The 26,245-nt window shown below is 36.2% G+C and overlaps 2 protein-coding genes across 2 annotated transcripts; both read left to right on the top strand.

The window, feature by feature from the left end:
* The first annotated feature begins 4,895 nt into the window (after positions 1 to 4,895).
* Positions 4,896 to 8,583, top strand: LOC125588414. Its single transcript, XM_048759746.1, has 8 exons — positions 4,896 to 4,924; positions 4,998 to 5,598; positions 5,648 to 6,514; positions 6,679 to 7,304; positions 7,429 to 7,674; positions 7,747 to 7,852; positions 7,930 to 8,524; positions 8,567 to 8,583. The coding sequence occupies exons 1-8, from the start codon at positions 4,896 to 4,898 to the stop codon at positions 8,581 to 8,583; spliced, it is 3,087 nt and encodes a 1,028-aa protein (XP_048615703.1).
* Positions 8,584 to 14,414: 5,831 nt separating this feature from the next.
* Positions 14,415 to 15,177, top strand: LOC125588413. The gene is made up of 2 exons (XM_048759745.1): positions 14,415 to 14,767; positions 14,811 to 15,177. Exons 1-2 carry the CDS (start codon positions 14,415 to 14,417, stop codon positions 15,175 to 15,177), a joined length of 720 nt encoding a protein of 239 aa, XP_048615702.1.
* Positions 15,178 to 26,245: the final 11,068 nt, after the last annotated feature.

Raw genomic sequence — 26,245 nt, 5'->3', positions numbered from 1 at the left:
CGCTGCACTCCTTGGAAAATGTCATGAATTCGCTCTCCTCTGATATTTTTCCTGAGATCAATCCCTTCATAAAGCTGCGCATGGAGGGCATCATCTGGATCGCATCCATCAAGGGGAGTCGGACGGTTAGGTCCTCCAGCATCTTCCTGCACTTCATCTCCTCTCTTTCCTTACGAGTGGCCTTTGCTGGAATAGGGTAAAGGACTTTAGGAATGTATTCGCGAGGAGGAACAACCTCTGGGATTGGGCGAACAGCTTCAGCTGGTTGTTCTGGCCCTGACGAACTTGTTCCAACTGCTGGTTCCGTATTCCTCTCAACTGCCGGGGTATCGGCTGGTAGTTGTTCCGACTCTTTCTGCTTCCCCTTCTCAGCCATGGTGAACCTCCTCTTCCCCGGCAACGGCGCCAAAACTTGATACACTAAAAATGAATCCTTGCTTAATATTTGAGGTGCAGCGGCTGGAGGAGGAGGTGGAGGCATATGAGGTGCAGGAGGAGGAGGACTCCAAGAAACTCTCTGGGATGTCTGAGAGTCTGGAACTGCCTCGGAAGATGATGGACCGGAAGAAGATGTCCCGATACCATCATGAAACATCTGAGAGTAAGTAGGTGATGCTGGCTTTGTTCTAGGACCCATCTAAATTTTATAAAAAATTACAGTTAGTTTTATCAATAACGACATAATTAAAAAATACTATTCCGATACCTAACTAATCACCTAAACTAATTACCTATACTAACCACTTAAACCAATTACCTATACTAACCACTTAAGCTAATTACCTATACTAACCACCTAAAACTAAACAATGTTTTTTAAAAAAAATTAGAGAGAGGGAGAGGTTACCTTAAGAGGAGTGGAGAGGGATTTGGGAGGAATGAACGAGCAAAGCTCGTTATGAGGTGTCGCCTATATATAAGAAAAGGCATTCCTCGTAAGGTCGTCGTAAAGTTACGACGAAGTTACCAAGCCCGCGTTTTTTTCTTTTACGACGAAATTACCAGGCCCACGTTTTTTCATTTACGATGAATTTACCACGTGTTTTTAAGGTTACGACGAATTTACGTGGACCATGTTTACGACGAATTTATGTTGACCAGATTACGACGAATTTAACAGGCCCGTGTTTTTGTTTACGACGAATTTACCAGGCCCGTGTTTTTGTTTACGACGACTTTACGAGTCTTAACCCTAAACCTCAAAACCAGAAAATCTAAACCCCAAACTTACTTATCTTATAACATCATCTCTTCTTCTTTACATCTTCTTCCTCTTTATCCAACTTAAACCCTAAATTCCAAATTAAATTTTTTTTTTTTTTTAAACCATATGATATAAAACAACTTTTTGATACACATACATTAAAATGAGAAAATGAAAAAGAAAAACAACATTTGTTACATAGATTACATCATTCTAAATCGTTTTCGTTCTCATCAAGATCAGTAAAATGATCATCGTCGCTTCCATCGAACTCGTCTTCACGTGCTTCATCTGTCACATCTCTGGGAAGATCTTCATATTGTTGGTTTTCCGGATCAATCACAAGGATTTCATTAAGTTGTTGATCAGGTACATCAACTTCACTGATAGTGTCTTCTTCTTGCAAAGGTGGTTCTTCTCCAGCAACAATTCGTCCACGAGGTGTAATTTTTATAACAGCTAACCAGTTTATCCAAGAACTACGAAGGCGAGGGTATGGAAGGAAGCTAACTTGCTCGGCTTGAGAAGCTAGGAGGAATGGCTCGAACTTGTTGTATCTTCTCCCAGAATTGACATCCGCAACACCAAATTTTTTAACCCGAACACCTCGGTTCACAACGGGGTCGAACCATTCACATTTGAAGAGGACGCATTTTAGCTTCAATAACCCTGGAAATTCGACTTCAATAATCTCCTGCAAGATCCCATAAAAGTTTGTTTCGCCTTTCACACATATTCCGTAGTTACTTGTTGCCCGATGTCTCCCATACTTGTATGTGTGAGAGGTAAACTAATATATGATGTTTTTAATACCATTATATGTATGCTTTGAGCTAATTCTCAGTCCTAATTCGTGTTTAATTGATATCATTCCAGGTTTGGAGCAGGTGAAAGAGCAAATATGAGAGATTCAGGAAGTAAGATGTCGTTTTGAAGGATTCGATGCGGAACAGCCATCCAGAACAACCCGAAGGTTGTTCCCGAAGAAAACAAGCGTCTGACTGTTCCCGATCATTAAAGAAACTTCATATTCCGGAAGTTTGCCCTAGATTCCACTCTCTCTTATCTCTTTACCACCAGCGCCTCCATATAAAAAGGCCTATGCTATCATTTCTTTTTCTTACGCTAGTTTTTGCAAGAGACCTAGAACTATTTTCTTTGGATTAAGCAACTTGTAAGGGAGAAGGCTTCATCCTCACGAGAAGATCATCATGAACCCTTGTCTTTCTACTTTATTTTATATGCAGTGTTATTCAGAAACCATGTCTGTGTCATCCTGCTTTATGATTGAGTAGTAGGCTAAGCTTGCTTAGGGTTGTAGGGTGTTAGCCGCATGAACTGAACACAAATAAGTGATCTTAACTGTTCTTCATTCATATTGTTCTTACTACTTACATTGAATTCATCACTTAATGTTCGATTTCTGATTTAATCACCTAGCTAACCGCTTAGGAGATAAATTGACATATATTGAATGAGCTTTGTATCCCTAATCAGCGAGAGTAGATATTAGGGTATTAAGTGAACTAATCAGATCTTGTCTCTAAGGCTTGTTATCGCGTCTTGTTCCAAGTGAGAACTTAGGATTGAAGACCGATCTACAAAGGGAGCAAGACCACGATAGTGGATTGGTCTAGCCGAGTGATCTGAGTTCTAGACTGCACCTCATTGCACTTGAATAGTTGTTCAGTTTTGCATTGACACCCGATTAATAACCCTAAGCCAGCTTCATTTAAATCGAATTTGAACCATCTAGGTATTCTAGTTACTTGCGTCACAATTAATTCTCAAAACCCCACTTTTTTCTCAGCTTATTATTGAACTCATAAGAGTAAAGAGTAAACTGGTCCTCTGGATTGAATCTCAAGGTCTTTGACTCATTAATTCAGATCTGGTCAAATTTGTATTTTCTATGAATTATTTTTCGTGTATTTTCTTTATTAGTCTTTGACTACAAACACTATAAAGATGTAGTCTCATTCTATGAATAAGATCAGTCTATGTTTGAGTTTATTTTCGTTTCTTCTCTGAGTGAGAGAGAGAGTTCTTTAGCTAGTTCATTGGTGTGAACCGGCTTGTTGATTTGGTGGTCAGCCAATTCATCTTTGTGTGTTGTTTGGTGGTTAGCCAACGCACTACATTCTTTCTTAGGTGGTTAGCCTTAGATCGTGGGTATATCAAGAGCTATTCCGCGTCTCTTGACGATCCTTTCAATCCATCTCAGTTCTAGAAGTGCCATTTGCCTTCTCGGTTCATATCCAACACCCAGCTAAAGTGAGTCTTCCCAATTCAGGACATATCAAGTGGTATCAAAGCCACTTTGGCTAGTTTGTTTTCTTTCATCTTTCATCTTCTCATCTCTCCACGTTTTTCTTTTCTTATTTCTTGGATCCGGGCTGTTCCTTTACTCCCATGTGATCGCCTATTATAAAATATATATATATATATATATATATATATATATATATATAACTATAATAAAAAAAATTTTGGCTTGAATCACTTCTGAAGAGAAATCCAGGAGGAGTGGTGGAAGAGAAACCCTACTGGCTGAAGAGAAACCCAGCCTTAGGACAGTTAAGGCGGATCCATATCAAAAATCTCTTCATCTTTCTTTCTTTTTTCTTTTTCCCACAAAAGTTTGTTTTGGGTTTTGATTGCTCAATTTTGACTGCCTATCATCCTTTGAACCAGTGGAAAGAACTCTGAGTGATCACCTAAAAATCGTGAGCTAAACACTTTGAGAGTGTGAGGATTTTTATTTTCTAACTCTTTTGCTAAGTGTTTTCAGGATGTTTGGACTTCTCAACAAATCAAAACCACAACAAGGCGCACTACAAGAAAAATGGGTTTTAACAGCAGACCGGAATAGCGTTTTTTCGATTGTGCTATGTTAGTTATACTTGTGTTTTAAAGATAGCGGTTGTATATTTCCAAACGTTATGTTACAGTTTCGAGTTGAAAAATCATAATTAAGCGTATGGTTTGAAAGAAGACGCTTAATTAATATAGCAGATTAAAAATAAAAGTGTTATGCTTGATTACGCGGTAATGACCGCGACACTTAGAAATAATTTGGCTCCTAAAACCCAATTAGAATCCAAAATTAATCCCAAATTAGTAGGGTTTCGTTCTTCCCTCTCTCTCTTTGTTCTTCACTCTCCATCGAACACTTTGCCTCCATTTGCTCGATAGACTCGACCTCAATCTCTTTCATTCTCAATTCCTCAGCTCCAACGATTACTCAACGTGGATTAACTCTTATTGAAATCCCCTTTGATTGAAATCCTTCCCGATTCCATCGAAGGTGAACTCGGGTTTCATCTCTTTTCTATCCTAATCGATTGAAAATCGATTTATCTCTTCTCTATAACTGATTTAGGGTTATTGCATGTTTAATTGAATCGGTGTTGCATACTTGTTTGCAGGAACCTTTATTTTCCGGCAGCTTTGGCTTAAGGTATTTGTTCTTTTCAATTTCTGGGTTTCTCTTTTACTTGTTCATTTCAGTAAAATCTTGTATCTTACTTAACAACATTGTCTTCTTTTGTAGGAGACTTTAATTTAAATCCGAAGAGATTTTTTTAAGGTGAGAAATCCCGTTCTGTTTTGCTGTTTAATCCCTTATTGTTTTGTTGTTCTGGCTTGATAAAGTGATACTCTTGTATGTTCATTTCATCGGAGCTGTATCATGGATAAATCTTGGGTCTGGTTACCAAGGTATTAACTTCACTTGTTCTTTTAAAAAAATTTAAGTCTCAGTGTTTAGTTCTCACTTGTTTTAACCATACAGGAATAGCCTTGAGTATAAGAAAGGAGCTAGTGAGTTCGTGTCTTCTTCATCAAAACGTTTAGGTGATCCAGATGAAATGTTCTGCCCATGTGTTGATTGTCGCAATGTCTGCCACCAATATAGTGAGAAAGTTTTCGAGCACCTGGTGATTAGAGGAATGGATGAGAAGTACAAGAGCTGTAAGTTTTGGTCTAAACACGGGGAGACAAGACCTGATAAGTCAGCTAATGTGATCTGGTCTGAAAATGAGGCTTACGACTTGTTCAGAACAACCTTCATGCGAAGTCAAGGCAGCGAAGGATACACAGAGGAGAATGCTGGAGTGTTTGAGGGCACTGATACGCCAGAAGAAGTTGAGTTTAGAAAGAAGTTAAAGGATGCAGAAACTCCGTTGTACCCAAACTGTCTGAAATTTACGAAGGTTGCTGCAATCATGGGACTTTACAGGATAAAGGTGAAGAGTGGGATGTCTGAGAACTATTTCGATCAGCTTCTGTCCCTAGTTCATGATCTGCTTCCCGGTGAAAACGTTCTACCTAAGCTTACAGATGAGATGAAGAAGTTTCTGAAACAGTTTGGTTTTGGGTATGATGTCATCCACGTCTGCAAGAATGACTGCATTTTGTATAGAAAAGAGTTTGAGGATGCAGTCAGCTGTCCAAGATGTAGTGAAGCAGACTGGTGAGGAGAAGAAAGGGATTCCTGTTAAGGTGCTTAGGTATTTTCCGATTAAAGACAGGTTCAGGAGAATGTTTAGATCAAAGCGGTTGGCAGAGGACTTGTGTTGGCACTCCACTAATGCTTCTGAAGATGGAACTATGCGTCATCCAGTAGATTCATTGACTTGGGCTCAGATAAACAACAAATGGCCAGAGTTCGCTGCTGAAGCAAGAAACCTAAGACTAGGTATTTCAACAGATGGCATGAATCCGTTCTCTATCCAGAACACGAAGCATAGCACATGGCCTGTTCTATTAGTCAACTACAATATGGCTCCGACAAAGTGTATGAGGTCCGAGAACATCATGTTGATAATGTTGATACCTTGTCCAACCGCACCTAGCAACAACATTGATGTATATCTACAGCCATTGATAGAGGACTTGCATGATTTGTGGACAGAAGGTATGGAAGTTTATGATTCGTTTAAGAAGGAGAGTTTTACACTTAGAGCTATGATGATGTGGAGTATCACCGATTATCCTGGTTTAGGCACATTAGCTGGGTGTAAAGTGAAAGGGAAGAAAGCGTGTAATGTCTGCGGGAATGGTACATCTCATAGGTGGCTAAAGTTTAGTCGCAAACATGTTTACATGGAGAACAAGAAGCGGCTCAGGCCTAGTCATCCTTATAGAAGAAGGAAAGGATGGTTTGACAATACAGTGGAGTTTGGTACTGCAAAGAGGATTCAGAGTGGCTGCGATATATTTGACAATCTTAAGGACTTTAAAAACGATTTTGGGAAACCTTTACCTAAGAAGAGTAAGCGGAAAAGGATAGAAGGAGGTGAAGATGATGTTCTTTCAGCTGACGACTGTGAGGAAGATGATGATCTGTGGCGGTGGAAGAAAAAATCTATTTTGTTTGACTTACCTTTTTGGAAGGTATGTTTTATTTTAAAAGTTACAAATACTGTATTAGATTTCTGCAGATGCTAATGTTATATTCTGAAAAATTGCAGGATATGTTTGTGAGGCATAACATCGACGTCATGCACGTCGAGAAGAACGTGTCTGATGCGCTGTTGTCTATACTGATGCATAGTACGAAATCTAAGGATGGACTGAAAGCAAGAAAGGATTTAGAAGAGATGGGTATTAGAAGCAACTTACATACACAAGCTAGGGGGAAGAAAACGTACTTGCCTCCAGCTGCGTATTGGCTTTCAAAGGAAGAGAAAAGAAAGTTCTGCCGAAGGTTATCCAACTTCAGAGGCCCTGATGGATACTGTGCCAATATAGCTAACTGTGTCTCACTGGATCCTCCTTCTATTGGCGGCATGAAGTCACATGATCATCATGTTCTTATGCAGAATCTCTTATCAGTAGCGTTGAGAGGTTTACTTCCAAAAGGACCTCGGATAGCAGTGACTCGCATATGCAATTTCTTCAACAGACTCTGCCAACGCATTCTTGATCCAGAGATGCTACTTGCACTAGAAACAGAGATTGTGGAGACAATGTGCCAGCTAGAGAGATTCTTCCCACCTGCATTATTTGATATCATGTTTCACCTTCCACTGCATCTGGCAAGAGAAGAACGCTTGGGTGGCCCTGTTCACTTCAAGTGGATGTACCCATTCGAGAGGTAATATTCTTGTTGTTTTCACTTACGGCTTCCAAGTAAAAATAGTATTTATGTCAATAATTTTTTTTATATTGTTTTGTATGTATACGAAGACATTTAAGGCATATGTGAAGAATTTTGCAAGACCTGAAGCTTGTATGGCCGAGGGATATCTTGCTGGTGAATGCCTCGCATTTTGTATGGAGTTCTTGCAAAAATCAGTTCCAGTAGAAGAAGCAATTACAAGAAATGATGATGTAGAGGAGACTCAAAATGTACTAGAAGGCCGTCCACTGCAAAAAGCTACAGAAGTCACACTTACTGATAAGGAGAGAGATATAGCTCATCGGTACATCCTCATGAATACTGCAGTCTTGGATCCTTATGTTCAGTAAGTTACGATTCAATTTAATTTTGTAAGATTGATTGTTCAATAATTTACTAAAGTAATGGATGTTTACAGGATGCACTTAGAAGAACTACAAGCTACTGATGCAAAATGCGCAAGAAATGGAACTGTCTTATGGAAATGCCATACAGATTGGTTTTCAAACTGGATAAAAGAGAAGGTATGATTTACTTATTTGAGTCTCATAACTTACGTTTACATAATCAACAATATTGATATGTGATTATTTACTGTTAGATCCCTAATAACTCAAAGGAGCATTCACAAAGGCTCAGATGGCTTGCTTTTGGACCTAGAAATGTTGCACACACGTACAAGGGATTTATAATTAATGGACATCGTTACCAGACGGAAGATGTTAAGCGGAAGACTCAGAACAGTGGGGTTACAAATGAAGCATTCTCCATGTGCAGAGCTAGTGCCAAAGATGCGAACCAACAGGCAAACATGGTAGCATACTTTGGAGTCATTCAGGAGATCATATTGCTTGACTACCACATGTTTGAGGTGCCTCTGTTTAAGTGTAGTTGGGCTCATAAAGGGAGAGGAGTGAAAGAGGAAGACGGTTTCACACTGGTCAATCTCCATATGAACCAGTCATCATTTGTTAATGATCCTTACATTCTGCCTTCTCAAGCTAAACAAGTCTTCTACTCTAGAGAATATGACAGCTCACCTTGGTATGTTGTTATGAGAGCACCACCTAGAGGATACCATGAGTTAGAGACTGAAGAGGAAGTTAGTTCTGCACCCGTAACAGTTGAGCATAAAGAAGATACTGGAGATCAAGCATCTGATGATGAGAGTTTTTGTATTAGGAATGATTGTGAGGGTATTTTTATATATGAGTAATGATAGTTTGTTGTTGTTTCAGGTAAGCTGGTACAATGACTTCCAAAGCTGTTACTGAGAAGGCGCGTCGCAGTAAGCGCCAAGCTGGCCTTGATGTTAGTCCACAAGTGTCTTTAACTGCGAAGAAACCTAAGAAGAATGGTCCAAAGGTTAATGCAGAATTACAGTCACCAGCTGAAGAAATGGAAAATGTCGATTTTACCGGTTCTGAAGAAGTCGAACAAGATGCAGAACCAGAAGAAGAAGAAGAAGAAGATAAAGATGATGAGACTGAACCACCAGAAGAAGAAGAAGATAAAGACGATGAGACTGAACAACCAGAAGAAGAAGAAGATAAAGACGATGACACTGAACCACCAGTAGAAGAAGAAGGTAAAGATGATGAAACTCAACCTCCTTCAATAAACGGAGTCAGCACTCCATCTGAGACACAGACTCAACAGTCAGATAACCAAGTGAAGAAGACAAGAGGTCCAACAAAAATGCGAAAAGTCGCAAAACATATAGAGGACAAGGTAGAGGTCGAGTTTAATGCTCTAGGAGAGCATGTTGGTCGTGGATCAGTGACATTGTCCTCCTTCCTTGGTCCTCTTGTCAGAGAGCATGTGTTTGTACTGCTAGATGACTGGAGACATCTAGAAGAGAAAACAAAAGATGCTTTGTGGGAGGAAATACAAGTGATTTTGTCAACTCTATCTTACAGTGAGATAAATGAATACGCATTGAATTTTGATATATGTTGCAGGGAAGATTCAACTTGACAGAAGAATGGCAAAAAGATGTAGTGTTCAAGCAGATGGGTTGTTTGTGGAGGGCCTCTAAATCTAGACTTTCTTCCATGGTTAGAGCTACAAAAAACAAGGCTCAACTACAGAAGATGAAACCCAGCAACATACAATCTGCTACATCTTGGAACAATTGGGTGAAAGGAAGATGTACTTCAGCTTTTCAGGTAATATCATCTGTGTCTTACGTAGAATAAATTTGGGTATGTAAGTAGGATTAATTTGTAATTGTTCTTGGTTATCGGTAGGAACAAAGTGATAAGTACAGGGAACTCAGGAAGGGTCAAATTCCTCATACCACTAGCCGTAAAGGCATGATTCGGCTTGCAGATGACATGGTATGTTTTTCGTATTCAAACGCAAGATATGTGTTAACTAGAAACAAATCTCTTGACAATATTTTAATTTAACTTGTAGAAAAAAACACTTCAGATCCTAAGCAAGTAACTAGAACTAAGGTTTTCGTTGTTGGTCATACGTATTCTGATGGAAGACCAGTGCGTGAAGAATTCGCAGATACCATAGTAAGATTAAATGTCAACAGTCATATTATGATGCTTTCTAAAGTTAATTTTACATATATTGTTGAATTTATGATTGTAGGAAAAGATAAAGAGAATTGACAGTGAAATGGACTCAAGTTCAGCAGATAATATTGGTGAAGATGTCTCCCAGATTCTAGGAAAATATAAACCAGGAAGAGTTAGGGGGATGGGACGAGGAGTTACTGCCACCAAGTTGGCATTCTTACATGCTAGAGATTCACATGTCCAGAAGCTTGAAGCTACTCAAGCAGATCTAATCAACAAGGTTGAAGATTTGCAAAATGTGGTTAAAGACTTAGCTGGTAAAAAGGTAACTCCTTATTGCTGTTGATAATTATTATAGATTTTGTGGTCTTTAAGATTTTAAAAGTTTTGTTTCCTTATTGGGTTAGCAAAAAAGCGGATATGATTTTACTTCTGAGTTAAGCGATGTGAGCAAGGGAGGAATAAGGTGCCAGATACTGGATTGGATCTCGAATGATGATTTGGTTGTTGTTGAAGGAGAATTCTACTCTGATGAACCCACATATAAGATTGGTCGAATTCCACTGGGTCCTAATGCGGCTGCTGTTGTAGTGAAGTGTGTTTCAGTCATAACAGCACCTATATGGAGACCAACTACAACTTGTGTATCGCTTAGTCAGGCTGTTGGAGTCAAAATTGCATGGCCATCTGAGAAGCTCATCTTGGACGATGCTATTGACTTATCAAAAAAGAGTAACACCGACGGATCAGAGGTAAACATTATTTGTTTTCTGTTCTTTGATAATAACTTTATACACTGATGAAATTTGTATATATACTATGCATGATTCAGGCTATAGCTGCATCTTTAGAGAAAGTTCAAATATTTGATTACTGGAAAATAGAAGAAGAGTTGATTGCTGAGGGTGTATTGTTGACTATTGAACCTAGTGAACTGGTCAACAAAATTCCCATAGGCCCGAATGCTGGAGTTCTTAGCATGGAAATGGTTTTTAAGCCTGATGCATTTTTATGGAGACCAACGCCTGAAATGATAAAGATGGGTGAGGCAATACATGGGACAATTGCTTGGCCTCTAGATAAGCTAAAACTTCCTCAACCACAATCACCTGCTGAATCAAACAGGAAATCCAATCAGGTTAGTTTGTGAAATCTGAGAATTTAGATATTGTAATGTCGTCAAATTGGTAGGTTGCCGGTGATGATAATGTGATTAAATTGTTTGTCATTTTTGGTTTTAGAGTGGTAGTCAAAGCACTGGTAGCAGCAACAAAGGTGGTAAACAGAAGTGCGCTCTCTTGGACTGTCATGGCTTAGGACAAAGGATTGCTTTAGGTCGGGTGTTCTCAACTGATCCAGCAGAGAAGGTGCATTTCGTCCCTTTAGGTCCCAATGCTACGAAGGTTTGGGTAGAGGTTTCCGAGTTCGATGCGGCACGAGTGTGGAGGCCAAACTCTGAAATCGAATATATAGGTGATGCAGTAGGAAGCACTGTGGCTTGGCCAAATGATAAGATAGTTTATATCTAAGACTCTTCTTTAGCTTTTGTGTGAAGTATGTAGTATGAAACTTATGTAGAGTTTGGATGTTTGTGGAATCTTTGAAGGTTAAATGAAATTTATTTTCTGTTTTAAAATTCAGTAATTCGAGCATATAAAAATAAATAAATAAATATATATATATATATATATGAAAATGTAAAATAATAATATATAAAAATATAAATAATATATATAGCAAATTTGTAACTGCTATAGTAGTTTTAACCATAATAAACGGAAAATGCTATTAATATAAACAGATATATAAAATATATAGCACCTATCTAACTGCTATAATAGTTTTAATCATAACAATAGGAAAACGCTGTTAATAAAAGAAGTAATAGCATTAATGACTAGCTATTAAAACATATTTAATTGCAGAATAAAAAGCGTTATCTTAATGGACGAAAAGATAGCACCGCTAAATTCCGCTATGTAAAGTCCTTTACCTACTATGACGGGCGATGATACAGCGCTTCAAAAACCGCTATACTATCGTTATATAGCGTTTTTCGTCTGCTAATAAAACCCATTTTTCTTGTAGTGGCGTTTACTTTCCTTTTAAAACCGTGTTAGAAAAGAGCAAATGATTTGTGGAAATAAGAAACAGTTTGCTTATAATGGGTTTGATTTTGTGCAGAAACAAAGAAATCAAAGGAAGAGACAAAACAAGTTCGATGATGATGAATAGTGGGTCAGAAGTGGTGATGGTCCCTTCACCAAAGCCAAGAGAAGCAACCGTGATGTGTTTGATCAGAATGAGCTTCAGACTTATGTCAGCTTGGAGAAGATGTTGCATAAGGCAATTCATGCTATCCGGCAACTCAAAAAGAAGGGAAACATCAACACTTCTCCTGCACCAAAACAGCAAAATAATCTTTCTTCTCTTTCAAATTATGATTTGAAAACTAATGTGTTGTCTTCTGATAAAAGCAAAGCTGTGAAACCCACAAGCAAAACTGATTCTACCAGGTGCTTCAAATGCCATAGGATCGGTCATTATGCTAACAAGTGTCAAAAGCAAAGACCGTTGGTGACTTTGGAGAATGAGAACGTTGAAACCGAGCCAGAAAAGGAAGACTCATTGCCAATTTTCGATGACTTCACATATGAGCCAATGGAGGGGCTAGATAAAGAACAAATTCATGGTCATCAAGCCAACCAAGAAGAATCATCTTCCATTCAAAAAACGGACCGAACTCAAGGTGAGCATTGTGTTGATTATGGTTCTTTTCTTATAATCCTTTTCCTTTTAATGTTTCAGATTTGAGGACAAATCATTTTAAAGAGGAAGGAAATGATGTGCCTCGGATCGTGGATCAGTCCATTGGATCCAACCAGCATGGAGATCAGGACGTTCTGAACAATTTGACCGATGTTCGTTCATCCGACCGTACCGATTAGACTGACCGAGCCGTCTCGTGTGCGTCCCGATTGGAGCTTCGGCTGGAACCACGACCAGACGACCGAAATGACCATACCGGAGCTCGTCTTCCCCGACCAACTTGACATTCTAAGACCCACGGTCGAGCCAGACTTAGCTTGGGCCGTGAAGAAACCGAAGACGGACATGCTTTCTCATCCGACGGACCATCCAGACAGTCCCGCAAGCGTACTTATCTTTACCTCATGCATCCATCTGGTTCGGATGAACCTGGACATTATCTGAAGGGCCATCTTTGACCAATCTGCATGGAAGACTGGGTCTTTGACTCATTAATTCAGATTTGGTCAAATTTGTATTTTCTATGCATTATTTTCCGTGTATTTTCTTTATTAATCTTTGACTACAAACACTATAAATATGTAGTCTCATTCTATAAATAAGATCAGAGTGAGAGAGTGAGTTCTTTAGCTAGTTCATTGGTGTGAATCGGCTTGTTGATTTGGTGGTCAGCCAATTCATCTTTGTGTGTTGTTTCGTGGTTAGCCAACGCACTAAATTCTTTCTTACGTGGTTAGCCTTAGATCGTGGGTATATCAAGAGCCATTCCACATCTCTTGACGATCCTTTCAATCCATCTCAGTTCCAGAAGTGCCATTTACCTTCTCGGTTCATATCCAACACCCAGCTAAAGTGATTCTTCCCAATTCAGGACGTATCAAGCTTACCATTGTTCTTCTATAAAAGTTGGGAATGATGATGAATTAGACGTTGTTGCGTGAACATTTTTTTCTCTTGCCGAGATGCTTTTGTTTCGATTGATATTTTTGCTCTTGCCATGCTTTTGTTTCTATTGATATTTGATACTCCATGTCCGTGTCCTCTTTGTGAACCTCTGTTACCACTCATAGCTGGTGGTCTCTCTTCCCACCAGTCTGGAAACCCTACTATTTGCCAAAAATTCGCTTTTTACTGACCACGACGTCCTCAATGTGTTCACTGTGTACCACGTTGCGGCTGAGGTGTGTTACTTGATTCGACTTGGTCTTTATTGGTTGCAAGACCCTCTACAATATGTTGAGCTTCGTGTTCTTTGTTAGAATTCAGTCGTTGTTCCTCACGAATTTTTTTTGCATATGCTTCAACAAGATCCATCGACAAATCACTTGCGATGATACTATGAAAAATTCCACCAAACAATCCTCGTATGGACCCATAAATAATTAATGAACTTTCTCATCTTCTCTTTCTTTCTCATATTCCGCGGCCACACTCAGGGGCAGAGGCATGTAAAGGGTAGGGGGGTCAGCTGACCCCAGTCAATTTTAATTATCACCAACGTGTTTTAGTAGTAGTTAGAAGACCCCACTCAAAAGTTGCTCCTGACCCCTATGTATTTGAAGCCCACCTTCATCTAACTGAAAGTATATGTATGTGATCGTTTATAATCCATATAAGTGGGTCCTGCGAATGGAACAAGGAGCTCATCAATAAGACATTGCCAGATTTTACGGAGGCAATACTAGAATTAAAGCCAAGTAAGACAGGAGCTAAGGACTCTTACATTTGGTTTCCAGCGAAATCTGTCCTCTACTCAACAAAGTCAGGTTATGCAGCAGCCGTAGCGATGCAGGAACTAGACCACACCAGCGCAAACATCCCCAGCACTTTCAACTGGTACAAATCAGTGTGGTCGGTATCTACTGCTCCAAAGATACAGCTCTTCATATGGAAAGCCATCAATGGGGCTTTACCCACTGGGGAAAATCTTCAGAAGAGAGGGATGATGCAGAATACTCTATGCGTACACTGTCGTCTCACAGAAACTACAGAGCATCTCCTCCTCCACTGCCCTTTTGCAAGACAGGTATGGAACCTAGTACCGCTCGCATCTCCTATAGACCCCGATGATTTCCCGTACCTCATATCAGCTGTCAGCAGCAACATCGTGGCTCTGCCTACCGCCCTGTGGTGTCTCAGGTGACATCTTCTCTTGGGTGGTGTGGAATCTGTGGATCACTAGAAATCAGCTTGTGTTTGAAGAGCGCCCTGCATCTGCGGAAACTACGGCTTTAAAGGCCTTGATGGGTGCTCGGGAATGGACACAAGCTCAGGAGCCTCCCTCGAAAGCAACGAAGAACACTCAGATTCAAGGAAGACCTGAATCGATTCCGACCGGAACAGTCGCATGCAACACCAATGCGGCCTGGAAGAAGGAATCCTCTAATGCAGGTCTCGCTTGGATTTTCGACTCTTCTACTGCGCGGATCGCCTCAGATGGATGCAAGTTTCAACCCCAAGTTTCATCGGTTCTTATGGCTGAAGGTTTTGCGGTGAGGGAAGCTCTCTCGCACGCCCTACACATCGGCATCTCCAAAATCTGGCTTTGATCAGATTCTCTATCGCTGATCAAGGCGATAAATTCGGTTTCCAAGCCGATGAACCTCTACGGAGTTCTATCGGACATCAAATGTCTCTATGCTTCTTTTGAATTCTGTTAATTCTCTTTTGTCCCTAAAGAAGAAAATGGGCCTGTGGACAATCTGTCCAAAGCCTGCTTGTATCATGCTGCTACTATTTGGGCATGAGGCCGGTTTAAGTTTATAAATTTTAGTTGTTCAAAAAAAAAACGTAAATAAGCTTGTAATTAAATTAAAGAATTGTGTATTTGTGTCTACGTCTTATACATGATTATTATGTTAAAATTTCGTATACAAATATAAATTTCGTTTGTATTGGAAAAGTTAAGAAATTGTTTTGTGTACATGATGAAAATCTAAACTTTTGTAGTTATTTTTCTTATATTTTAAATAAAGTCTTATATTTTTACACATTCTCTACATGTATATATTAAAATAATTACCAACTAATTTATCTTCAATACACTAAGTAAAAATGATTAATTCTTATATAAAATACATTATTTAATAGTTAATTAAATTAATTAAATTATAATCATAATATTTGGCTAGAGGTGATTAAAATATTTTATTCACTAATAGAAAATAATTTTAATAAAACATATAAACAATTTAAATAAATGTAATATTTTAAAGTACATATAACAATTTAGATGTAAAAATATTAATAGAATATTATTTTTAATAATATATATTTATATTTGTTAAAATATTATTGACCCCGGTGATAATTGTTTCTGGCTCCGCCTCTGGCCGCACTGCAGCTACAAGCAAGAAGAGGCTTGTACATGTCAAGTTCTTCACACATCTTTTCTAAACAACCATAATAGCTCCATGACCAGTTGACCAACTTATTTGCATGATGCTAATTGTACTATATTTTAGTCTGGGCTTTTAAAGTGTGCTAATATTATTTAACGAAATCTATTCAATAAAACATCAAATGTTTTGGTGTATATGATAATATTATATGATTAAATTAATTTTTATTTAAAACGAATCTAAAATTATATATAGCATTATTTAATTTATATTTTGAATTTTTTTAATCCATCTTATAAATTGTTTGAGTGTTCTTAACCAATTATTTTTATTAAATAATTTATATTAAAATTGATAAAAAAATATTTAAGAGATGAAAATAAATGTTTTATATTGTTTGGACATAAATTAATTTATTATAGTATTTGGAAATATATTTAGTATTATAATGTTGTTCCACATATTACATTTAATGAATTTTTAGTGTCCTTATTAATTATTGAAAGTATTTTATGTATTATAATACATCACAAAGATTATTTCTGAATAGTGATAGATTGGTTAGTGACAATTATCTTGGAATAATTAAAAACTGTAAAGACTCTATAACTAATTAACAACTTCACATTCTCAGGTGTTGCTTTTCATCACACTTTATTGTTGTTATATAAGAGAAACTTTGTGATGTCACATCGTCTCGCACATACACACATTTAATTGGACCTGCATTCTTCTAGTCATCACCATTGTTTCTTTTCTTTGTGCCAATGGGACTCAAATCAAATGCCATAACCCACCAACAATATTCTTGGTCTCATCATGTTTGCGAAATGGTGTATTCTAATCTATAAATCATTATATATTCTGACCAATGTTTTTGAATCCAACCCATACACTAAACCAGATTATTTTCTTAGATTAACTATAATTGAACCACGCATCAATAAATTAATATATTGTATTATATAATAATATATTAGTATAATATTATCAACCATTGAAAGCTATAAATTATTACATAAAAATCATGAATATATAAGTATAATTAAATTTTTAAATTCAACTTACACTTGCCACCATGAAAAACAAATAATTTGACTAATTTATCTACCAAATTGGTATTTTGGTTAAAAAGTAATTATTAATTAAAAAATAACTTAAAAATTAATTTTAAATCTAAAATAAAAAATAAATAAATTATCTTTGATTGTTAATAATGAAAAAAAATACTGCTGAATCACATCAATAAAAAAAATTTGATCACCATTTTATTCATTTTCTTTCAATGATAATAGTAAAAAAAAAATTATTCAGTTTTATGTACTATTAAAAGTTATATAAGAAGTTTAACTAATTTTTTAAAAAAATATTATCAGATTTATCTGGGTTTTATCATGTTAACAAATGTCAGATTGGGATTCATTGCAAGTTTTGGTTTCTATTGAGTTTTATCGGGGTTTTAAATAAGAAATTTTAGTTATATCCAAGTTAGATTATATACACGAGTGACCAGATTTACTCGAACCGCGGATTTTGGATGGGCATGGAAACGCTGATTCTGATTGTTTAGATTTCAGAGAGCACTTGAATGATCTTTACGCTTCGTGTTAGTCTTTCTTGTTTCCAAATAAATCTAAGCTAATGAATTCATTAATATTGGCATTATGTTATATTTTTACTTCCTATATTTACTGCACCGCTGCGAAAAATATCCTTTAAAATTAAAATTCCATATTTTAGTGTTCTAAAATGTCATTTTTGTTTTGTCATGGACCCAATGTGTTGGGCTCTCAGTAAAGACCGACAATTGGATAGGATCACTCGGTCTTATCGGTTAGGTCGATGTGGTGGCCGGAAATGGTGGTAAACCATACTCATCACGGTCAGTTGACCAAAAGTTGAAGTGGTATATTGGGGAATCCTATAGTCATTAGGATTATTTATAATGTTAATACAATTAGTAACATATTAGTTAGAGATAAACATGTGTGTTAGGCTAATGACAATGTTAGCTGTCTTTGATATGTATATATATCGTTGTACTTTCTTCTAATTATGAACAAGTTAACAGTTTACAAATTTATTTATACTTGACATGGTATCAAAGCAATAAAATTATGCAACCTAGAATCGTTTTCCGAAGTTTCGAAATCAACTTGTTGTCTTTCTTTTTGTATAAAAAACAATGGTTGACGGTGTCGATTCTTCTGAAAGTAAAATTGGAACAGCTCAGGTTCAACAAAGTGAGAATATCACAGCGACTCCGTACTCCTTATATGCATCAGAATCATGGTGCCTTCATCACATCTGTAATGTTCACATGTGAGAATTATAATGAATGGTCAACAAAATTAATCAGTGCACTCCGAACCAAACCTAAACTTGGATTTATCAATGGAACCATACCAAAGCTCTCTATCGATGATCCAAATCTTGCACTTTGGTCTTTGGTCTTCTGTCAACTTTATGATCGTCGATGGAATTCAATCATCTATTGAAGCTCGTGTTTGATCTACAGTCACGTTTATCTCTGATTCTCACAAGTTGTGGGAAATATGAAAAACGTTTCTCGGTGTGAAACAAAATTTGTATTCACCATCTTAAGGATCGCTACTGGCTATCTAAATAGATATTTTTTTGGTTTTATGCTATAGGCAATGTAATCAAATTCTTTACATATGCTTAATTAGATATGTCCATATGCTTTATATCTCCTATATATTAATTGAGGAACATTTGAAAAGATGTAACCTCAATTTTAAAATAATTAAAAAAAATCTCTTGATTATGTGTCAATCAATTAGGTAATTAATTAATCCTACGTGTCAGCCTCACATTAAAATTGAAAAACATGTTGGTCCAATTCGATTTTTATATCCACTAGAAACATTTAATACTAACTATATGATATCATATGATATTAACTAAAGCAAGGTGGCTATTTATTATATAGTATTTCCTTAAATAAAACTTACGGAATTACCTAATATGATTATGATATATAGTAATTAATGATTTTAAATAATGAAGATTTGCTAATAATTTGTATGTTTTCTATCATTTTTGTTTAATTCTTTACTATTAAAATAAATTACAAAAGTACATTAATCATATATTAAAATTTTAGATTTTTTTGTATATGTTGTATTTTGAATTTTTCAAAACGAGTATAAATTATTAAGACTGTTAAAAGTCTCACATAAACTTTTGTGATCAATGTTTAAATTTTTTTCTATAATAAGATACAATGATAATAAAATCATATAAATAAATAATTTTACTTTAATATGTGTTTATGTTAATATATATATATATATATACTTCATATCGTTTAAATTTAATTATATATCATATACGATATATAAGATTGATTGTTTTGATTTATTTGTTCTAAAATAGTTGCGAATAAACAAGAGCGGTTATTTTATTTATATGTCCAAGCCAATTTATTACATAATAGTAATTGATTTCTTAGTTATTTAATATATAATTATTATTTTATTATTTCATATTATATAGAAAAATATAAAATAAGTATTTATTCTGCACAAAGCACATATTTTAACCTAAGTATGTATCTTTTTAATAATTTTGAATCTTAAAACATTTTCTAAATCTCAGGCCAAAATAAAAGAAAGAAATGAGAATAAACTCAAAAATCAATATTTATATCGAGCAATAACCAAAATGACACAAAAGGGAGAAAAATATCGAAGATAGATAGGAATGACACGTGAACGTAAACTTCTCATAACCATAATTAACTTTTAAATTCTTAAATCATAATATAAAATCGAGCTGACATAGTTTCATTGTAACCAAATAGTAGACATGAGATTCTTCGACCTAAACGTTAGGTTTTTATGCGATAAATAATTTTTTGACCTAAAATATTTTTAAAAATGAGATCAGTTCATTAGTAAAAAAATTATGTAATTAACAAAAAAGTTTTTAAAAAAATTAAGGACCAAATATATTAGTTCGATCAATAATATAATTTTTTTTTCCATACAATATTTCTTAAATAATTTTCACATAAATTTCTTATTCTAGTATACATATATAGTTATAGAGAAATTAATAGGCTTAGGTACATTCATGGATGTAATATGTAACATTTAATTCTCTCGAATTATTCATACAAAGACTAAATGAAATAATATGTTTGCATATTGTTTTTTTTTTTTGTAAAATATGTTTGCATATTGTGAATGAATGATGACACATCTCCACTTCTCTCTGCTTGGACTGAAGGGGGCTCCTTTTCTTTGTTTTCTAATATTTCTACATTTCATTATATACACAAGCACTGAATTTATGTGTGCGAGTGAATATCAATTTCAACATTGATATGAGTTTCTTAAGAAAAAACGTCTACGTATCATTTCTCTTTTTCTAAATTGCTATTCCACTTGTTATTTTGATAATATACATGTTTACTTCATCAAAACTATTAGATGAGTGTATTCAATTGAGGTGATATTTACTGAAATAACAAATTTTTTATATTTTTGATGACCCTGGTATCCGGAGCTTCGAGAGGATCCGACTAGCGCCAATGACTGTCCACCGGAGTTTAGTCGGGAAACCCGCCGATGCATTCATGAGGGCTGGTGATCACCCTATGTAAATCCCACCGATGGTCACACGTTAGCAGGCTTTTCCGTATTAGGCCCGAAGGTCCCTCAAGATAATCACTTCCCAGCGGCACTCGAATCCATGACTTCTCAGGTTGAGTTTAACCACTTGACCACTAACACGTGGTTAAAAAATAAAATAAAATAACAAATTCAACGCATTTAAACATGAATTTTAAAATTTCTGTTAAAACTCAGTGTTATTAAATTTGTTATTTGATATAAAAAAATCACTGTTATCGATTTTTTTGAATTTGTGAAGTGTTCTTCTAGTTAATTGAGAGTATTTAGTGTAATTTCCTAGTTAAATTTAAAATCTCATCATTTAAAATTGAGATTTTAGACTAGTTTAACTAACATTATAGTAACTTCCCAGTTATCATAAAATCTTTCTAATTTTATTACTTATATTTTTTCCTAGTTAGAAATTCAAATAAGACATACTAACAAAAGCTTGTTTACGTAAATTCTTTTTTTCAACACAGGTTGCAACTTAAATGTATATATATTTTCTAAAGTACTCTTGATTTTTTTATTATTATCCCGAAATTATATGAGAGAAATGTCTACAGGTTGAAGTACATGATCTGGCCACCTAGTATTTTGTCATATCTGAAATGAGTGATTAGATTCTCGCCTGATGAAATTTCAAAGCTTAATAAATGGTCTTCCAACATAACGAAAAACAAAGATCTAAGCACTAGAGCAAAGTGTGCTTTGGTAATGTCCAACATTTAGGATTTGGTGCGCAATATTTGTTCTATTTGTTTGCAACCAATTACAAGCATAATGGTCCCCAACTTTATCATAATATTGACACGATCTTTAAATAATATCAACCCACTTCATAAAATAAATTTAAAAAAAAACATATAGATAAATATAAAAAAAAAAGCATCGTAAAGCCCACTATTGTAATCTCTCTCTCTAAAATTCTCCGCCTTCTTTCTAAAAACTTTTCAATCATCTTCTCCAATCACCGACTCCGGTGGTTTCCATAACGCCAGAGTCGGAGTTTCTAGTCTGTATTTTCCTTAAATTTTCATTTTGTGTTGTTGCATGTCGATTCAGAGTTGTTAATCTGTAGATCCTGTCTGGTTCAGATCGGATCGGATTTTGGCTAGATTCGTGATGTATTTTTCGGATCTATTTGTTTATCTGTTTGGTGGTTCGTCTCCATATCTGCATGTTCCTTGTTCTCTCCTCAACGGTCTCTTTAGCTTCACTCTGTCTCGATCCTTCTTATGTCTTGCTTCTCAAGACTGTCTTTGGCCGGTGTGAGGTGATACGCTTCCTGTCTTCAACCAAGGTCTCTGATCGAGGCCTCGTCCTATCTTGCTTCTCCTTGACGTATACTTGTCGCATGCTTGACTTCATCGGTTCTTTGTCGCATGTTCGACTTCGTCAGTTCTGGGTGTTTTAATGTAACTAGCTACTTGTTCTATTCCCCGAACTTTGAAGCTTTGGTCCGTAATCCGTCTGCGCTATTCACTATGGGAGGTATTTGGTTTGTGGTCTTATTATCAAAGAGCTGCTTGGAGTTTGAGGTGTCTTGTTTCTATGGAGTTTCCATCATCGTGTTCATCTATGTTTGTTAGCTTTTATCTTTTGGATTTTAGCTCTCAATCGATATGTATTAGATTTCTAGGGATTGTTCTTTATTTGCTGGCTTTGGACTCTGGGGGTTTGTTTTAACTCGATGGCTATGGACTCTGGGGGTTTGTTTAACTTGCCAGCTTTGGACTGATGTTGTGTTGCATCTTCTGTTTATTTTCTGTTCTTATGTAATATGGTTTCTTATATGAATATAATGTTTCAGTGTTTAAAAAAATATAAAAAAAAGCTCCAAAGCTTTGGACGCAGTTTTGTAAAATGGTGACTATAACATAGTCAACAGCTCAACAATTACTAAAACACAAGTAAAAGTTCATTACGCCGATGAATTTTGTCAAGAGAAATTGACACAAATATCACATCCATAGTATCATTTTTCATGTTTACACTAACCACTTTAGCTTTACTTTTAATAAAGGGTAAACGACATTTATACCCCTAGGGTTAACTAATCTAGATTTAAGGCTTAGAGTTGAAGGGTGTGGTAGAGTTTTTAGAATGTGAAATTTATGATTCTAATAAATATATAAATAAATTCTTAAAAAATATAAAAAAATAGTTTCAAAAATAATTTGATTTTCAAAAAGAAATTTTGAAAAAATTCAAAAAAAAAAATTATAAAAAAGTTCGAATTTCAAAAAGTATAATTCGAAAAAAATATATTTTTATTTTATTTTTTAAATTTTTTATTTTTTATTTATTTAGATAATTATTTATTATATATATAGAGAACAATGGTACAAGAGTCTTTTTCCACTTAATGAAGAAAGTATTTTTGAAAATGTCCCTTTAGACCATCTCCAACCCACCCATGTTTATATCTCTATATTTGCTCCTAAAATAGAGAAACTCTATTTTTTTTTTTTGACGTCGAAAGGCTCATTCTATTACTCAAACTTGAGGTGGTCTGGGTAACCAAACTTGAATAGAACAACCAATAAAAAGTAACTCCCTATGGAAGGATCTCGCAGTCTTAGCTAAAAAATCTGAAATCTGGTTCCGCGCCCGTGGAACATGAATAATGCTGAAGTCCGGGAAGCATATCTGTAACGTCTCTATCCTCTTTAACTCCGTCGCAAAGCTTGGCCACACGTGAGGGTCATTTATCATTGCAATCAGCTCCTTACAATCTGTCCCGAAGCTCTGACATGTTGAGTGTTGAAGCATATTCTCCATCGCCCATCTCAGTGATTCTACTTCCGAATGCAAGGCTGATTCGCGTCGAGTGAAATTCCTTATTCCCATAAGTTGAATGTTCCCACGACTGTCCATCCATACCCATCCGCATCCACTGAATTGAGCAGAAAATGTCCAAGATCCATCTAATAAGCAGATATTACCCAAGCTTATGACTTGGGTTACCACCGGGTTATTATCCTGTACCACTGGTTGTACCACTTCGTTAGCATCAAACCAGGCTTTGCATTCACTTTCTACATGTCGAACTAGTTCCAAAGGATCTCTATCTATACCCCTGAAAAGTTTGTCATTCCTAGCCTTCCAAATATACCATATTATCCAGGGATAAAGATCTCTGTCTAGTTTTGGTTCAATAATGCTATTCTTCCTCCAAAACAGATAGTCCATATTTGTGTAGACACTTGATACGGAAAATATATCTGGGCTTGTCGGAGTCGACGATAATGACCAAACTTGGAGAGCTGGCGGACATTCAAAAACGGCATGGGTTACTGTTTCCTCTAGTTCTCCATTATAGAGGTGAAAATGCTCCAATGTAGCCTCTATAATAGAGTTCCTCTATTTATAGGGGAAAATATAGAGATTTGTTATTTTCACCTCTAAATATAGAAGCAAAAAGTAACTTTCTTTTATATTTTCTTCTACAATAGAGGAACTCTTTAGAGACATACATTAAAACATTTTCATCTCTATAATAGAGATCTCTATTTTAGAGAAAATTTTAGAAATGTACATTGGAGATGCTCAGTGATAAAGATGAATAATAATACCATAAAAATGGTAAAAATATGAAATTCTCCATTTTGTCAATTGAACGTTTGTCTAGAAATGAATATGTCACTTCCTTTTTTTTTTGTCACGAGAATACGTCACTTCCAAGATATTTATTATATGTTTTCAGGAGAATTTTAACCAAGACAAAGCTTACTTTAGAACAATATTGTTGGAAGCGGATTCCACCCAATTCCAGACCGGTCCAGGAACATTCGATATTATTAAGCCTCAAAAGAGAACAGTAGCTCCATGAACGTCACGAACCCATCCCGAGCTGACAGAGTCAAACCAGAGTTGAACGAAAGTTAAAGCATTAAAGATGATCACTAAGACATCTGATATCCACCAAATATTGCGCGGCCATTATGATCCACCTCTCAAGACCTATAAAAGAAGAACCAAGAACAACCTGTCTTGAGAGGTTGATCATAATGGCCGCGCAATATTTGGTGGATATCAGATGTCTTAGTGATCATCTTTAATGCTTTAACTTTCGTTCCTAGGAGACTCACCAACTGGCCCAGAAGATGGATCAATTTCTGAAAACACAACCTGTCTCTTGCTCAAGCTGAGCTCGGAGGAACACAGCCCAAGGTGATTCTAAGAAAATGCTTATGGACAATGTTCCAAACCGAGGAAGATTGTAAAAACTTGACAAGGCAATCTGTTGTCTCTACTTTGCTCTAGTTAATATAAACTACCCGTGAGATAAAAGCAAGCATGGTATTTTTTAAAAAATGGGAGGCGCACAATGATGGAAAGGCTAGCCCTAGCCATAGACACAACATCAAGGAAACTAAGACCATACTTTCAGTTTCACTAGTTTGCTGTATTATTGAGTTATCCATTACATTTGGTCAAGCATAAACCTAGTCATTCTCACCGAGTGGCCAAATGGGCGGTCGAATTGAGCCAATATGATATAGAGTACCGAGCTTGGACCAGTATGAAATCACAGGTGCTTGCTAACTTCCTCATCAAAATCCCTCTGATTCCCAAATTGGCTGTTGAGGAATTGTGCTCCGTCAATTCCACTCCGATCGATTCCAGCGACCTTCACGAATCAAGAACACACTCAATTGACCCGGTTCACGGTGTTAACGAACCTCTACATCCGGTTAGGATCTTTCGATCCCCAACTTCCATAGATGAATCGGAAACCACCTCCGACGGGTTTATACAAGAAGATCACTCACCACCGATCACACTCTAATCGGTTTACAAAGGAAGAGAATCCTAGAGAAAAGACTAACCCAAGACCCAAGAATACAACCTCACTGTATCTCTCTCTCTTGATCTTTCTCTCTCTCTCTTCTGAAGTTTGGAGCTCGACGAAGAAGACGATGACGTCGCCAATCTCATCTCTCGTCAAATACACGAGACCTTCTGCCTTATAAAGCATCCAATTATTAATTATTGCACGTGCTTCTCACGTGATCTTAATAACTCTCCTTCCATAAGACCTTCTGAATGAGTCCAAGTGTTTGCCACACTTGCGTTATCCAACGTCTTCTTTCTCCAATCTTCAAGCTTCTTCTTGTAGCTCTCTCAAGCTAAATCACCATCTCACAATCTCCACCTTATTCATGCTTGAGAACCTCCTTGTAAAGCTGACCTTAGAACCCATTTGACCAGGCTCTAAACTTGGCATTGTATCTTCATGTACCTGCATAAGTCTCACTTATACAACCCCAAACACATAGTAAATTTAATCCTTAAACTTAATGTCCTATCAATGAAACCAGACACTAGCCAAGCTCAAGCTCAATGATCACATAACTAAATAAGTAACCACGTCCCTGTTTGAGCTCTTGACACCTTCATGTCTCCTCCTGAGCTATACCAGCTTTGACAATTTCATTTGCCAAGCTAAACTCTTATTGATCCTGTGTTTTCATCATCTGGATACCTGAGTCAAACCACTCAGAAACAGAACATTAACAAGCAAAGTGATCAACTCAAACTTGTTAATATCCAACAGAAACCTTCCCTAAGCAAGACTGCTTATTAGGTTAGTCAATCACATAGTTACCAATACCACTATGGTTTCT

The sequence above is a fragment of the Brassica napus genome, chromosome C6, assembly GCF_020379485.1.
Source record: "Brassica napus cultivar Da-Ae chromosome C6, Da-Ae, whole genome shotgun sequence".
NCBI lineage: Eukaryota > Viridiplantae > Streptophyta > Magnoliopsida > Brassicales > Brassicaceae > Brassica > Brassica napus.
This window is presented reverse-complemented; position numbering and strand designations above follow the sequence as displayed.